The 14,593-nt window shown below is 38.9% G+C and overlaps 1 protein-coding gene across 1 annotated transcript; it reads right to left on the bottom strand.

Moving 5' to 3' along the window:
* Nucleotides 1-2,292: 2,292 nt before the first annotated feature.
* LOC118329943 (C-Jun-amino-terminal kinase-interacting protein 1-like) lies at nucleotides 2,293-14,157 on the bottom strand (the record flags this gene model as incomplete). Its single annotated transcript, XM_035664295.1, is given in 11 exon segments — nucleotides 2,293-3,411; nucleotides 5,262-5,360; nucleotides 5,581-5,651; nucleotides 5,878-5,988; nucleotides 8,586-8,689; nucleotides 8,785-8,951; nucleotides 9,044-9,119; nucleotides 9,743-10,000; nucleotides 10,981-11,565; nucleotides 12,257-12,841; nucleotides 14,082-14,157. Coding segments are annotated over 11 exon segments (2,205 nt in total), but the record flags the coding sequence as incomplete, so codon positions are not given.
* Nucleotides 14,158-14,593: the final 436 nt, after the last annotated feature.

Genomic DNA, 14,593 nt, shown 5'->3' with positions numbered 1-14,593 from the left:
TTGGCGCTATACAAATGAAATTGAATGGAATTGAATTGAATTGGTAGGAATATAATCGTGGTATCAAGGCCCAAATACACCAGTTTCACTTCATAGGGAAGTATGTATTGTTTTGCGCAGTTTATAATCTACCTCAGAAATCAAAAATAAATTATATAATTTGACAAAGAAAATATATATATATATATATATATATATATTATATAGCCTATATATACTTTTTCAATCATAATTTGTTTTCAATCTCATTTTGGTGATTTGAGTGTATCGTTATATCCATAATGTGTGGCTTAAAGTAAATCCAGTAATACATTTCAGAATCAAGATTTTGTTACTGTGTTGACTGTTTCTCACCTAAAAAGTTTTCAAACAAATTTAAGTGTACTGTTTATCTGGAATCTGTAATGATCATTAGTGTACAATGGCTGAAACAGACCTGATCTTTGGTATAATTTTTTCCAACTGGCGCTCAGTAACGTAATGTTAGTTATTGTATGGTTCTCTCCTTCAACCTGATTGTACGCTATCAAATTGGTTCAAACAAAGTGGATCTGGAGAATGAACAGTGTTAACTTTAGACTCAGGAGATGAAGGGAAATTATTTGATTTGGGGCACACAACATACTGTTTAATCTTTGGGCTTAGGGGAAGGTATCAAAGTATTTAGATTTTGTCAAGTTGAGTCTAAAGTCATCTAATTTGTGCTTCAAACCTGAGTCACCTCTAGATATGGTCATTACAAGCTAAAGAGTTTAAGTTTACAGTAGGTGTTATCCCATACCAAGTAACATGTAGCAGGTGGTGGCAGGCCCTTTAATTGCACAGAAATTAAAGGGCCTCGGTTTTTCCAAAATACTTGCAATATAGGAAACAGGATCAAAATGCTTTCTTTAAGAATTAAGCAGTCCTGTAGGTCCAAGTTAGATTACTTGGGTTGAGTCGACTGAATTGAACAGGGTTGATTTAACACATTTTTAAGTTGTAAAATTAGAGTAGTAAGTGAAGTTGATCCAACCCAAGTAAATTACGTTGGCCCAACAGAATTGCTTCATACCGAAAGAAGGCCCTTTAATTGCACAGAAATACCTTCCATGATTTAATTAAGTAAATTCAAAGAATAACTTTTGATTGTAACTACATAAAAAAGTACAACAAACAACACTGACGTAGAACAAAAATCAGAATAACGCAGTTCGAAAGTATTTGTTCTTGTAGGACCAACATGTGTGGATTTCATTCATCTGAATTTTCTTTGAATCATGTCCAACAAACATGATCCAATCATTAAATTGACATAAACACAATATATTCATTTAACATGCACACAATTCTAACAATACTTGTTGTTATTTTGAATGTGATGTAGTATGATGTTGCCACCTAAGTAAATACTTTTATTACATTTAATGCTTAATTCTTTGATGCGAGACTTTTTTTCACGATATAAGTTCTTACAGTAAATGTGTTTTCCACCATTCCACATTGCAGACAATATTGAAGTCACAGTCAGAGAAAATAACAGTAGGCTATAATAAAGTCAACTGGTTCCAAAGGTCAAACACTGAGGCTTGTTATCAACATGGGTGGGAACAAGGAATCCTGCAGCCAGCTACCTCTTTTTACACAGCAGTGTTCTTATTTAGTCTCCAGCTCACATTTATTGATTATGTTACACCTTTACAATTGTTTCTCCTGCTGTAACATGTTGGTTGCTGCAACACGTTTAAGTGCCTAGAGGGATCAGTAAGTCCCAACTAACCTGTAAGATAATATCTTAACAGACGTCCTAATCTCTAGTAAGGTAAGGGTCACAGCATAAACCTGAATCCACATGAGCTGGCAGCCTGATCCAAACTGCTGTTATCACAGCATAAGTTGCTCCCATTTTATGAACTACCTGAAGGGTGTGTCTGCTTGTTTCCTGTTGTTTTTACTTTTGCTACAGTCAAATAAAAATGACAAAGGTTTAAATTAATGGATCCAGCAGCTCATGAATTTGTAATGGAAGAATGTTGAACATATGAGCTCAGCAGATGGCAGACATATTTGTAGAATCTTATAAATTAAAAATGGCATCAGGTGGGTGCGAAGTAACAAAAAGCTGGAGTCACTTGAACGTCCATTATCTACAGTGCGAGTGGGAAAACTAGCTCTAAATAGGACTTTTTCACAGGTTTCACAGCCACCATAGTTTCTCCTACACGCTTGGAACAGGAGGGTGAGGTTACTGAACCCCGAATTGCTCCCGATGCCGTGAATGTGTATGAATGCATTAGTTTCTGTTCAATGGGCTTTGTCATCGCTGTGTGAATGTGTGTGAAAGGCTCAATGTGGCACGTAGTGTAAAAGCGCTTTGAGTGGTCAGAAGACTAAAAAAGGCGCTAGGTAAGTACAGGTCCATTTACCATTACCATTTCAACCACAAGAGGCTGAAGTTCACCAGTACCCCATGTTCTAAAAATGACTAAAAGCATTCATGTTTTCTTCCAGGTGAGTTTTAATTTCTCGTAGTGCCAATTTAAATACATTTCAAATACATGGAAGTAATGCTAAATAATTTAATAACACAAAATATTTGGGTTTTGAGTGTGTGGGAAAAAGAATCATCTGCCAAACCTTTTTTTCCACCTGTTTCATGATGAAAAGAGAGAAAAATTATCCTTGCAAACAATTCTTTTCAACTGTTCTTAAGTTATTAACACAAAAGAGAAAACAATTAGGAACAGACTTAGAAAATGGAACACAAACATTTTTCTCACTTGCCTCTCCAGGCTTACATAAATACCGGATAAACTGTCATAAGATTAGGACTCCTAATGACTTTGGTGATCGCCCACACTGACATCAAAGCACTGCTGGTTTTGGATACGCAGCTCAAATGGTTAATCAGCTGCCAAAACTCACTGATTAATGATTATTCATTTCAGCATGGTTTGTCACCAACTGATGATATAAACATTCTGTCGTTAAATTAACTCCATGGTCCTGAAAGGCTGTCCATAAAGTTTTAAATCCAATATCTGCGTGTAGTTACGTACCTTTAGCCAACAAAATATATCACTATCTGATATTTGTGTTTGAGTTTGGGTAGGTTTATGTTACATTTGTTCTCACTGTATGGAACATCTCATGTGATCCTATCCATCCATAGAGGTAATTATATCGTGACATGGTCAAACGAGGGACAAGCTCGCTGTATCACTGGATGCAGCCAAGAAAAGGAATCCACCATGCAAGTACTCTGATGAAGATATATCTGTGGTTCACTTTGCAATGTAAGTCCAGGCTTACAAGCACATAGTGAGTATTCAGTACATAGTGTGAATGGAGGAGAGGTGTTATTCAATGAAGATGTCTTCGGTGGGACAGGAGTAGCCAATGTGTTCCTTGTAATACTGTTGGAATGCCCTCCTGTGGAACACCAGAGAACAGAATTAGAAAATTAAATGACAGAACAGAAAAGATAATATCTATCCATCCATCTATCTAACATTCAATTCAATTCAATTCAATTTTATTTGTATAGCGCCAATTCATAACATAAGTTATCTCAGGACATAGATCCTTGTACTTTTATTTTGAATTTTTTACACGTCCTATCCACTTCCTGTTTGCCCTCCATTCTACTGTCTGTCCCAAATGAGAAACCAAAACAGCAAACAACTAAATGGGAACATTCTTTGAATTTGGTTTTATCAATTTTAATTCAGAAACAAAAACGAATGTACCAAGTGATTTAGTTTTGGGGTTCAAATGGAATAATGATTGGCTGAATTTAGCCAAACCAAAAACAAACACTGAACACACAAGTTCCACTAGATTTTATTCATGGACATTGGAAAAAACTGAAAAAAATAGACAGTTTTCTTGTTTTTGGTTAAAAACAAAACATATATCCGTTTTTTTTTTTGGTTTAAAGAAAAAACTATACTTATACTTCAGTACCTTGACCCCACCCCCCCTCTCCATCCCCTATAAGCAGAGAGAGTGCAGGGTCAGAGGGGTTTAGTCTAGTCTGCCTGACTCATTGATCCTTAATATGATTTATTCATCTTATCTATATCTGACTGAGGTTTATGCAAGTTAGAATCTGTGGCTCCGACCATGGCTCTGAAATATCAGGAACTGTACTGTGTATTGATCAATCCCCGGCGCTGTCCGTGGTGCTGAAGCAGCAGATGGATTTGTGATTGTGTCTTTCTCTCCCAATCCCACCCTTCCGTTAGTTTTATCTTGGATCTATAACCTTCTCCAAATAATATATATATAATAATAATACATAATATAAATCCTCAATTCTATACTGTATTGTAGCTTATATCCTCTATAGAGTAGTGCCACCTTTATGGTCACAGTGACTAGTGGCTATGTGCAGTCTTGGAAGAGTGAGAAGATCCCTGTTAAAAATGAACAAATCACAGACTGGCAATAAAAAAGAAAATATATATGTAAAAATGAATTCATTCCATTCCATTTTCTTTACTGAAGTACATACAGTAAGTATTACGTATGCATTAAAACTTTTTATACAGTTGTGTTGTTGAGTTTAATCTTTGGGTAGGAATACAGATTAGAAAAATGAAAAATGCACGGTCATGACACTCCAGTCTGGTTTCAAATGATGTTGGATGTATGTGTTAAATTTCATTTATTTTGAAAATAACATGTTAAAAAACTGTTAAGAAATTTATTTAGGCTTAAGTTGAATGAAAAAAAGAGTATTCAGATTCAGTAAAAGTATATGGAAAGGGGCTGAAGATTTGGAAATAAAACAATGCTATTGATTTCTTAATGCCACCTTTAGCATATTTTCTATTCAGTGCTTTACTAATGTGTCACAATGTTTTTTTGTTTAAATATCTTCATTTAGGGGCTTTTCCAAGCAAATATTGATATATTTTATTATGATTGAACCCTTAAAAGTCACCATGCCACCCTCTGGACACTCCATGAATGTTTCTCTAGATCTGCCCCTGCCACTGTGCCATTTCAACACTCAGCTGTTTTTGAGTTCATGAACCCTTACTTTTTTAGATATATCTATCCTGGAGATTTGTCTCCGTCAAGAGATGTGAAAGGAAGTTTGTTTGTTAACTAACCTCCCTGTTACTCTGGATATTCCACAACAGTTTTCACTGGAATTACTCACTACTGAAATAGTCTGTATGTTGACAGCTCTGTGGACCACTAGAGGCAAGTCAGAAGATATGTATAGAATATAAAATATAGTAGAATAAAATTTTGAGTGTAATGTCTCTTACCCTACAGACTCAGCCAGAGGATGTAATGTTGTCTCTGACATCATCACGTGACAGGCAAAGCGCTGTTGGTCAGGATGTTTGGTGATGAAACCAAAGTACCTGCAGCACAACGATCATCATTACTCTTAGGAAACTTACAGTGTGGAGGTTTATGTGCAAATTATGTACATTGACATAGACCTGCTGTAGTACGCAAAGTTTACATAATTGTCATCTGAATGCAATGCCAATAAACAAACAGATTTAATATAGCTAAATACATTTCTCTTGTGTGTGGGAACTAATCAGATCAAATAATCCCTTAAGTAGTTCGACTCACTTGCTGTGTTTTGGATGACAGCCACAGAACGAGATGTTCTTCAGCTGGAAGAAATGGAAACACTGGTCCCCCTAACAGAGAGAGACAGAGACAGAAATGTTAAGTTTGTATAGGTGTGCGTGAGGTTAAATCCTAGACATCACCACAATCTTTTTTGAGTACTTGTAGTTACTGCTGTTTGCCACTGTATAGTACTGTACACATAAAGTTACTACAGCAAATTATCTCCTTTCCAACATCATTATTTAACCTTTCCAACAGCTGGAGTAGAAAGGGTGTGATAGATGAAGTACGTACCCTGTGAGCTGATTGACACTGGTCCTGGACACTGATCTTCACACCCTTCACACTGACCTCCAGCACACAGGCTGAGGGAGGCTGACCTGCCAACCGTCTGTTACAGGCCACCTGTAAAATAATAAGCCGGAAGTCAGTCAGACAAAACATAACTGTGAAGCTTTGACTATCCGCACCAGCGTTGGCCAGTAGGGTCATGTTATGCTCATCAGAATTAGTTTCAACACAGCATTTCAGTCATCAAAAAAGTGTTTGTATTTGTTCTGAGTGGCCATACCTGAAGGTGGAGTAGATAGGACTTAGAATCAATATTGTTTAAAGATGTTAACATTGACATCTGCCATGTTTTTAGTTGGAAAGAAATTACTCAAAATGTGTGGTGAATTGGACATCTTTGTGCAATGAATTCATTTAGACTATTAGTCTTTCCGTGTTTATTTTAGGTAGTAATGCTGGTTGCCTGTTTGTTATCTACTGATTTATGCTGACTAGCTCAGGGGTATCCCCTCTCCATTGGCTCCCTGTAGCTTTAATTAAAAAAATTATATGAAAATGAATAATGGTTATTTTATTAAAGCTGAAGTAGTACATGAGACGGATAATCTGTGAAAAAATCAGGTTCTCTGCTCCCTAGTTGCTCCTAATGGTATTTACAAGAATCCACCAGGCCTGAACTAAAACAACCAATCAGAGCAGAGAAAGATATAAAGACGCTTTGGGTTGAAGATAGTTGATTGTTGAGTCTCATTCCCCAAGTCCCAAAGTGTCTGTATTTGACGCCCTGGGAATAAGTAACAACTGTCAACTATCCTTCTTGGCTCTGATTGGTTGTTTCCCTTCAGGCCTGGTGGATTCTTTTAAATGTCATTAGGAGCACTAGGAGGAGCCAGAGGAAGCTGATTGTTTCCAGATTATCTGTCTCATGTACTACTGTCAGAATCAGAATCAGAATCAGAAATACTTTAATAATCCCAGGGGGAAATTATTTAACGTAACAGGCAGCATGCAGCTTTCGCGCACGCGCACTAATATAGTGAAAGTTTCAGCAAATATGACAAAAAGTTATTTATATAAGTTCCCTTACAGCAGCTTTTTATTTTATCATATATTATAGGTCTGAAGTGATTCTTACATTCTCCAATTGTAAAAAATATGTAGCCAATAAACACCAAATAGAAACATGTTTTAACATTTCATCAACTCCTGACCTGGCACATTTTCCTCTGTATTTTGTTGAACCTGGTTCACACAGACAGTGTTTCTGCTGCTGCCAGCCTGGTCTTTTCTTGCTACACTGAGTTTGCCTTTGATAAATAGCATACAATAAAAGCCTTGTTAACAAAATGAATGGATTCTGTCACAGAAATTTAAGAGAGCTTTTAATCTCAAACGGATGATACAGGAGGTGTTAGTATTTTGTCTGTCATATTCTACAGATATAGACATTGAAACTGTTGTGAAAGGTGTATATGTTGCTGCTATAATGCCAATATGACTATGAACAGATCATTTTCACTGTCTATTTTTATTCACAGAAAAAATAGGCAAGGCGTTAACTCTGAAGCGTGGTTGCAGCTGAGACATGCGGCTCACATGGCTGTGTGGCTACTCTAATCTGATAAAATGGCCCCCAATATAAAAATCAACACTTTCCAGTGTGGACCAGGCTTGTATTCACCTCATCAGTATTAAGAACACCTTCTTGTGTTCCAACAATGATCGTTACCACAGGAATCAATCAAATCTGATTTATTTCACAAAGTGAGGTTAACCTGCTGCAGAGTGAAAAGTAAAATGTAGAACATGAAGTGAAAAGCGAGAACGTGTCTCCTTACAAACTAAGCCTGAAGCTAAACAGCTCTGTGCTGTAATGTTCTTAATAAGGATTTGGACCCAGTGAAGGCTTTAGAGAAAACACAGTGATTAGCTGCAGCAGGTACGGCTCCCCACTTACATAACACACTGCATTCTAGTCAGTTAAGGCTGCAGTATGAAAGTAACTTCATAATCTGTGAAACAATCAGGTTCCTCTGGGTCCTCCTAGTGCACATTTGCAAGAATCCACTGGGCCTGAATGAAAACAACCAATCAGTCAAGAAAGATAGATAATCAGCAATCTTGTTGTTGTGTTGGATACCAAGTCTGGATACCGAGAGGTCATCAAACTAAAGAAAGGAAGGAACTGAATGAAGACCTTTTCAGGTTGACTGTTAATACTTACAGCTGCACTCATTTCTTTGTTTTGACCTCTTGGGAGCAGAGGAAATCCACTGTAGTTTGACACTTGGAATTTAGCAATTAGCATACAGGGGGTTTGCTAGCTTTTGCTTTTTGAGATTTTTGGCTGGAAAGGAGATGGATAAGAGCACTGTGACTGAGCCAAACAGTGAAAGTGCGGAAAAAAACGAAACTAACTAGATTAGTTAGCTAGTTAGCTAACATTATCTAACTTAATATGTAACTATATGGCACTTTTATCTTTGAACCATCTTCAAAATGCGGTTATCTTTTCAACACTGATGAGTCTAGCACAGCATATCTAAGTACAGGGAAGGAGGAAGTTGACCGAGGTTCTAAAAGGGGTGGGACTTAGGAAGGCTCAATTAGCTTTTATTTGGTTGTTACGCCATGTGGAGCTGGAGGTTATATATCACTCTTAATCAACCTTCATGCTGTGGTTCTGTTGTACAGTGTCTGTATGTATGTACCTTCTGCATCGCAGCACACAGCACGTCATTGCCTTTGTGGATAGGGACCTGAACTGAACCCAGGAATCGCACCAGGAACTGCTCTATGCAACCATCTTTCTGGACTGAGAGAAGAAAGGAGCACAAACAAACATTAAATTATCAATGCTGTTGATGGTGGTGATATTCTGTTTATACAGTCCAGTTATTTGCAATATACCTTGGCTAAGATCTTTGGCAACCCTGACGGCATAGAAGGCAGGGAATATGCCGGTAGCTCCAGTCCTCATGTTGTAGCCCTGACACCACAGGTCCTCAGACTGGTTTAGTATTAACACCGGGTCATCTGCTTCCAGGCACAGCTCGTCTGCATGACGAGGGACAAACCTAAAAATGGCCATAAAACATTTACAGAGTTTAGTCTTATGTGTTTATTTGGACATGCCACAATGAGTTTGTCTAATGTCATATGTGTTAACCTGTAGACAGCTCTGTGGCTCTGCTGTCTCTCCACTCCATCCAAAACACAGGAGAACAGACCAAATGACCCAGCGCCTGAATGATACAGCATTGACGTTATTCTCAACAGTTCACAGTTTGTATTTTGTTTCATATTCATTCTTTAATTAAAAAAAACAAACACAAAATAAAGTAATCTAATTTTGACGTTGACGTTTAGGGTTTAGGGTTGGGGTTAGGGGCCTAAACTTTCGACTTTGGTGTCTCTCGGCGGAAATATGAAACTGACATAAATGCATGTCGCTACTCCCCCACCCCTTCAGCTTTGGGACCCTAAAAATGAATGGATTGAAAGCAACAATACCAATAACCAATAACCAATAATTTATACACTTTATTTTCATTAGATGTAGAGATCTCTGGTCTCAGATCTGTTCACCCATTCAAAAAGGCCTGGTGGTTTAATTATTAATTAATTTGGACCATTGGTTGTGTTTAGAAATGATAGCATTCCACGGTGCAAACCTGTAGCTAAAAGACCTCAAATATATTTCCCTGACAATGGAAGTCAAGACTATATCATGTCTTTTTTGGCCTGTTATTTTTGGTATATCAGTGCAAATATATCGTAGATCATATTACCTCTCTATTTGTCACAATATAAAATGGCAGACATAAACTGTGATGCAGACAGTCGAATATTTGTAGAATATACAAACCGGTGGCACTGTAATGGCTGTTGTTGTTGGCAAACAGGTTGAGGAACTTCCTACTTCTGGCAGCTCCAGCCCTTCCTCCGTTAGACTCATCTTCCTCTGAAGTTGTGGTTGATGTTACCTTGGACTGCTTGCAGACCCTTGCCACAACCTCCCTTCTCCTCTTTACCTCCTCCTCCCTCCTTCTCTTCACATCCTCTTCCTTCCTCCTCTTCGTCTCCTCCTCTTCCTTTCTTCTCTTTTCCTCCTCTTTCCTCCTCTCTTGGAGCAGAAAACAAGGAAAGGTTAAACTGATTACAGAAAGATCAAATGAAAGAGATAGCTCTAATATGATCTTTTAGGTGGTCTACTTTAACAAATATTAAAATATTTGAATAAATAGTTGCACCTTACAGGATAAATAAATTAAACAGTTAAAGCACTACACTATTACAACTATGCCGCTGAAGATTACAGATACACTTTCAAATCCTTTCGTTAGATCCACAAACTGAAAAATGAAGCTGAAGTCACTGTAAGACCTCAAGTGTTTATGCTATTTGTATCGTGTATGATGACACATTGAGGTTTATCACTCATTTTAAAGGTAAAGGCATTTTATTACAAAGCTGAGTGTAACAATAAAACAATATAATGTAGTTTTTTAAAGCACTGAAAACAGATTTTCTCTTTTTGTTATGACCAATAGGATCCTACGTGAACATATAATTTTTCAGCCATTGTTGGAAAAGTTTTGTTTTTTAAAGATTGTATTATCTGTCAGTCACTAAATCTGCCTTTTTCTTCAACTCTTGGATTCAGAATAGGATATACTGCCAAGATTTCTGTTAAATCTGTCATGGATATTATGATTTTGGTGATCCCCTTGACCCCTGACCTTTCCTCTTAGAAGTTACTCGAGAAGAGCTTTTTCAAAAGAAAATAAACCTAACAAACTGATATTCATATTAATGCTTCCAAAAGGATGAACCATTTTCATTCTGGACATTTATTGACTTGACCATAAGTCACCACCATCGAGACACAATGTCAGCTTTGTACACCATATGTCTGAACAGGCCGATAACCATGAAATTCATGCTCCCAAAGGGATAAACCCTTTCATTTAATGAACTTTCCTCTAGGGCTATCCACCAAGTTTGCATTTTTTAACCCTACTTCTGGCAGCTTTTTAGAAAAGCAATGATGGCAAAAAAACAGAAATATGCTCAGCCATGTTAGAAATTAATCGGTATCATTACCTTGCTTCCTTGCTTCTTCTCTCCTCTTCCTCTCCTCCTCATACTCTGGGTCCTCCTCCTCATTGGCTGACTGATAGACGGTCTCAGCATCGCTGTCATCATTGTGCTCGTTGTAACCGTGCAAGCAGTCCTTGAGGCTGACCAGCTCCAATTTAGCGTGTTCATCGACCACCAGAGTGTATTTAACAGAGTCATAATTTAACCCTGCTGTAGATTCACTCTTTGGTACAGTCTGAGCAACAGCACGATCTCCCTGAGTGACAGAGCTGGTGCCATCCACCTCAGTGTTATTGTCACCTTTTCCTCCCCCTGCATCCACCTCTGACTTGATATTGTCCATCTTTGTTTTCTCGTTATCTGCAAGGCAGTGGGTCGGACCATTCTGGACATTCATGCACGGAGTCGGATCTCCGTCCCCCTCTTCTTCGCTGATGTCAGGGTTGGTTCGGTGGGATAGAGAGGGATGCAGGGGCCCTGGTGGGGGGCCCTCTGTGTCTGAGCTGAGGGACATTCTGTTTGACCCTCCCTCGCTGCTGGACCGGGAGAGGACTTGGGGGTTGTCCTGGGTCCTGTCATGGTTTTGGCCTAAGAACACAACATATGGACAGTAGGTAGATATAAGGAGTAACTCACAAATAAAGGTATTTGCGAACCACTTACACTTACGCAACACCACTACACCCAGAAATTTCACAGTACTACTCAGCAGAGGTGTGTTTTTAGTTTTATTTTTATAGCGCCAATTCATTAACAAAAGTTATCTCCAGGAACACTTTTCAACAAGAGCAGGTCTAGACCGTACTCCTTATAACAGTTCCCATCATGAGCAAGCACTTGGCGACATTGGCAAGGAAATACTTCCTTTTAAGAAGCAGAAACTTCGGACAGACCCCAGCTCTCGGTGGGTGGCTCTCTGCCTCGACCAGTTGAAGACTTGACAAAATTAAAAAAGACTTGCAAGTCGACTTTAACAGCAATGACTTTACTTGGACTTTGAGCCTTTTGACTTAAAAATACTTGATACCTTGCCCCAAGCCCGAACATTAAAAAGTATTTTATTTAAAAAGTATACCAAATATTTTAGAATGTTAACAATGGATCAAACTGTGGGTGGTGCTAAACGTAGAGAGAATTATCACCAACTCTGCAGTTTCCCTCAGCTCTACAAAGCATTTTAAATTGTTAAAACCCTCATCTCACAAAAAACTACTCTCCTTTTGGCAAAAATAAAAGTTACAGTACCCACCACCCTGTCCTCTAAGGTTGGGTTTATTACCTTTGTCTCGCGTCTTGTCCTGGTTTCTTGGTGCTACAGGCGTGCGTGGGACCACCATGGCTGTCAGATAAACTTCGTGGTTAGACAGCATGTTATTTGGCTTGAGTCCCCCTCCTCTGTTACCCCCTTTAGCACCTACTTTTCCCTTCCCATCAGCCCCCCGGCTTTTCAGTCCATTTGCTTCTCTTGGCCTCTGATGTCCATTCCTCTCTTTCTCCTTCCCCTTGGACTCCTCACACAGTCTTCCTCCTCTTCTATCTTCCTTCACTGCTGTCACTCCATCCTTTCCTCTGATGTCCCCCAGGCTCCTCTCTCTCATCGCTGTCACTCCTCTTCCTCCCCCTCTTCCTCCTCCTCCTCCTCCTCTCCTTTGACTCCTCTGTGTGCTGGAGGACTGTGTGTGTGTGGCCCCAGACACCTGTCTGTCCCGTGGTCGAGCGCGTGTGTCTGCTGTGGTGGCAGCAGCCTGAGTGTTGGCCCTGCTGTTGGCTCCATTGGCAATGGGTGGTTTTGGGGCGGGGCGGCGCGTGCTGTGCCGGACTTTGTCCTCCGGTTTTGGTTGAATAGCCGGTGGTGTTAGATCCCCTTAACACACGCAAACAAATAAAAGTATCAGATTATGTATTAGGCAACCTGATGTATACAGAGGGATTATCAAAGGGGCAAACAGTAAGCAGTTTATCCTGGATAAGAGATACAGGAACAGTCGAAAAATCCACATGATTTCACTTCATTCTTGAGGATCTATTCTATTCTCTTCTATCTTCTATTCTAAAATTGTATAAATGGTATGGTAAGAAGAAGAAGAATATATACTTTATTGATCCCCTAGGGGAAATCATTCTTTTCACTTTTTTTTTAACACACACACAGGCTGAAATACACACTTTCATGCATTTGTGGACATCCAAACAGGGAGAGAGATGTGGAGTTGATGGGGCTGCAACCTGTTAACAGCGCCCCATGAGCAGGTTCTTAACAAGGCCTACTCTGGACTATAGAAACCAGCTCCTGCACCCTGAGTTTGAAACTCTCCCCTCAGGCCATAGATTTAGTGTACCAAGGTTCAAGTGCAAAAGGAGTTAAAATTTTTTTGTTTCTTGTGCAATAACCCTGCTCAATTTGCAATTTGTATTTTAGTATCTTATTTGCACGTCATTTTAGCATTTTATTTTAGTATCTTGCAGACAGAATTTCAGCATTGTTGTTGTAGTATTATGATGTCTCTATATTGTAGGTACAGAAAACATTTTTGTATTATTGTACTTTGTTTGGCTGTACTTGTTTTTGTCTGTACTTTTTGTCTGTCTTGTTGTTTTTGAGTGTACTCCAGCAAAAGTGCATCTTCACTTCGCCCTTGTGCCTCTCAGGTCCAGTTTGTAGGATTTAGTGGCATCCAGTGGTGTAGTTGCAGATTGCATCTTATCCTCTCCACCCTCCCCTTCCAAGCAGCACAGAGAAACTACAGTGGCCACGAAAAAAACGGGAACAGCCCTATCTAGAACCAGTGTTGAAATGTCATAGTTGCCCAGAGAAGACAGAAAAATTCCACTGACTCTAGATAGGGGCATTCTCATTTTTCACCAGTTTCACAGCCACCGTAGTTTCTCTTTGGAAGGAGAGGGTGATATGAGGGAATTGCAATCTGCAACAACACCACTACAAACCCTACAAACTGGACCTTCAAATAAAATATTAACTCACTGTCTTTGCTTTTCTAAATGTGTAAGGTTTGAATTTGAAGCAGAAAGATGAAATTTGTGTGATGAAAAAAGTGTGTATTTCTTTATCTGTTTTTGTTGTTTTGTTTTTTCCGTGTCCTTACCTGTAATGTGTGGGGAGGAGGAGAGGGAGTCCTTCCAGCTGTCCTTTTTGCCTAAAGAGTTGTTGTTGATGGAGTCCTGGATGGAGTTAATGAGACAGAGCAGCAATGTAAGAACAAAAACCAACACATGATTGGGTTATTACACACACACACACACACACACACAAAGGTCTTGTTTACAGTTTAGCCTCAGGTGCTGGACGGCTAAACCATAAAATCTTGTCCTCTTACTGTAGTGTAGCTGAGAGGATTATTGATGGAAAAACTGATGGAAATAGCATGAAGGAGCAGGGATCTGATTTTCATCGATTCTCATCCGAGCCACATTGTCTCAGTTCCTGCAGGGTGACTGAGGTTCCACCATAATAGTCATGACTAGCAAATAGTTGCATAAAAATGTTATTCTTATAAGCAACTAGTGTTGCACGGTGCACCGATACTTCAAAAGTATCGCGATTCTCAGAAATTAAAAACGTCACGATTCCTAAATTTATTAGTATCGATACTTTTAA

The sequence above is a fragment of the Morone saxatilis genome, unplaced genomic scaffold, assembly GCF_004916995.1.
Source record: "Morone saxatilis isolate NCDOM2014 unplaced genomic scaffold, NCSU_SB_2.0 Contig2, whole genome shotgun sequence".
Classification (NCBI taxonomy): Eukaryota; Metazoa; Chordata; class Actinopteri; family Moronidae; genus Morone; species Morone saxatilis.
This window is presented reverse-complemented; position numbering and strand designations above follow the sequence as displayed.